A 1297-nucleotide genomic window follows, 5' to 3' on the forward strand; every position below is an offset into this window, starting at 1 on the left:
TTACTTCAGCATCAACTTTCTTGAAAAATTCATAGGCATCCTCATTGTCAACATTTCTAGCAAAGTCAATGTGCTTACTTTGCTCTTCAATCGATAAAGGATCTTCTCTTTATCTCGCGCAACACACATCACCCTCACAAGGCTCTTCAAATGCTTCTTCTATTTTCAATTAAATAACAAACAATTAATAGAATGATTCCATAATTATAATCTTAAAACAGTAAGAGTAACTCTAAAATACTTACAAAGAACTTAAGACTTGTTGCTGGGTCTTTCGATGCCATCTTCCTCTTACGAGCCAATTCTTCAGTAGTCATTTCCCTAATCACAGTAGAACGATCCCAACCAAAGTACCATGTCATGTATCTCTCATGAGCTTCATGACCTTCGATCACCTCGTCCAAATGACTCGTATCGACTTTACGGCCACGTCTTCCGTTACAATGATCGTTAACTGGCGCTGGAGCGTAAGCAACGATAGTACTTTTTTGGCACGTGTTGCAATCCTCCCTTACCACTTTAAAGTCTGGCTCAGCATCGAAATGGGGTTCTTCTTGGATGTAACCCAATTGTCGGATTACCCGATGTGGATCGTACATTGAATATCCATGGGTTAAAAACAAGGGATCGTAGTATAATGCAACATCGTCTCTCCTTTGTATTAAACCTTGATTTAGAGCATCTCGATAAGGATCAAATGTTACCTCATCCACAGTCAATTTGTCAATGGCGATTTGGATTTTGATAATTTGTTGCGTCGTTTCCTTATCCTGACCATCCTTAAAACTGTATCTTTGTCCTCTTGGCTTATCAATCGCTACATTCTCATCCACTTTGACGTGGGAGTTGGCATTCACTAAAGTAGGGAAGTGCTCATATATCCAATCTTATGCAAACACAAAGTTTAGTAAGAATCTTATCTTGCTAGAATTTTGCAAATATAAATGATTTAGACAATAAAATTACCTGGAAGAGACATATATTTCCGTTAACTTGCAGTGAGTTCCCTTGAAGCCTTTGTCAACTCATTTTTCAAGAAGGAGACCACCGCAGTACCCCAAGAATACTCATCAATCTTATCTAAGGGATCAAGTAGTTGCATATACCTGACGTCGACCAAGCTTCCGGAATTGTCGGGGAAGATATATTTGCCCAGGATGTGTAGCAAATAAGCTGACGCGGTAGTATTGATTCGCACCAATTCCACCCTTCCTTCCTCATTATAGATTTTCTTGGTCTCAGATAATGTGTCCTTCAACTTACTCAGATTAAACTTCTTGCTTAGATGACCATCCAT

The 1297-nt window shown here is 39.0% G+C and overlaps 1 protein-coding gene across 1 annotated transcript; it reads right to left on the bottom strand.

The window, feature by feature from the left end:
* Positions 1–1297, bottom strand: LOC113351634 (protein MAINTENANCE OF MERISTEMS-like). Its single transcript, XM_026595584.1, has 3 exons — positions 994–1297; positions 516–886; positions 1–159 (listed from the first exon to the last, which is right to left on the bottom strand). The coding sequence occupies exons 1-3, from the start codon at positions 1295–1297 to the stop codon at positions 1–3; spliced, it is 834 nt and encodes a 277-aa protein (XP_026451369.1).

Source organism: Papaver somniferum, chromosome 2 (assembly GCF_003573695.1).
Source record: "Papaver somniferum cultivar HN1 chromosome 2, ASM357369v1, whole genome shotgun sequence".
NCBI classification, from domain to species: domain Eukaryota; kingdom Viridiplantae; phylum Streptophyta; class Magnoliopsida; order Ranunculales; family Papaveraceae; genus Papaver; species Papaver somniferum.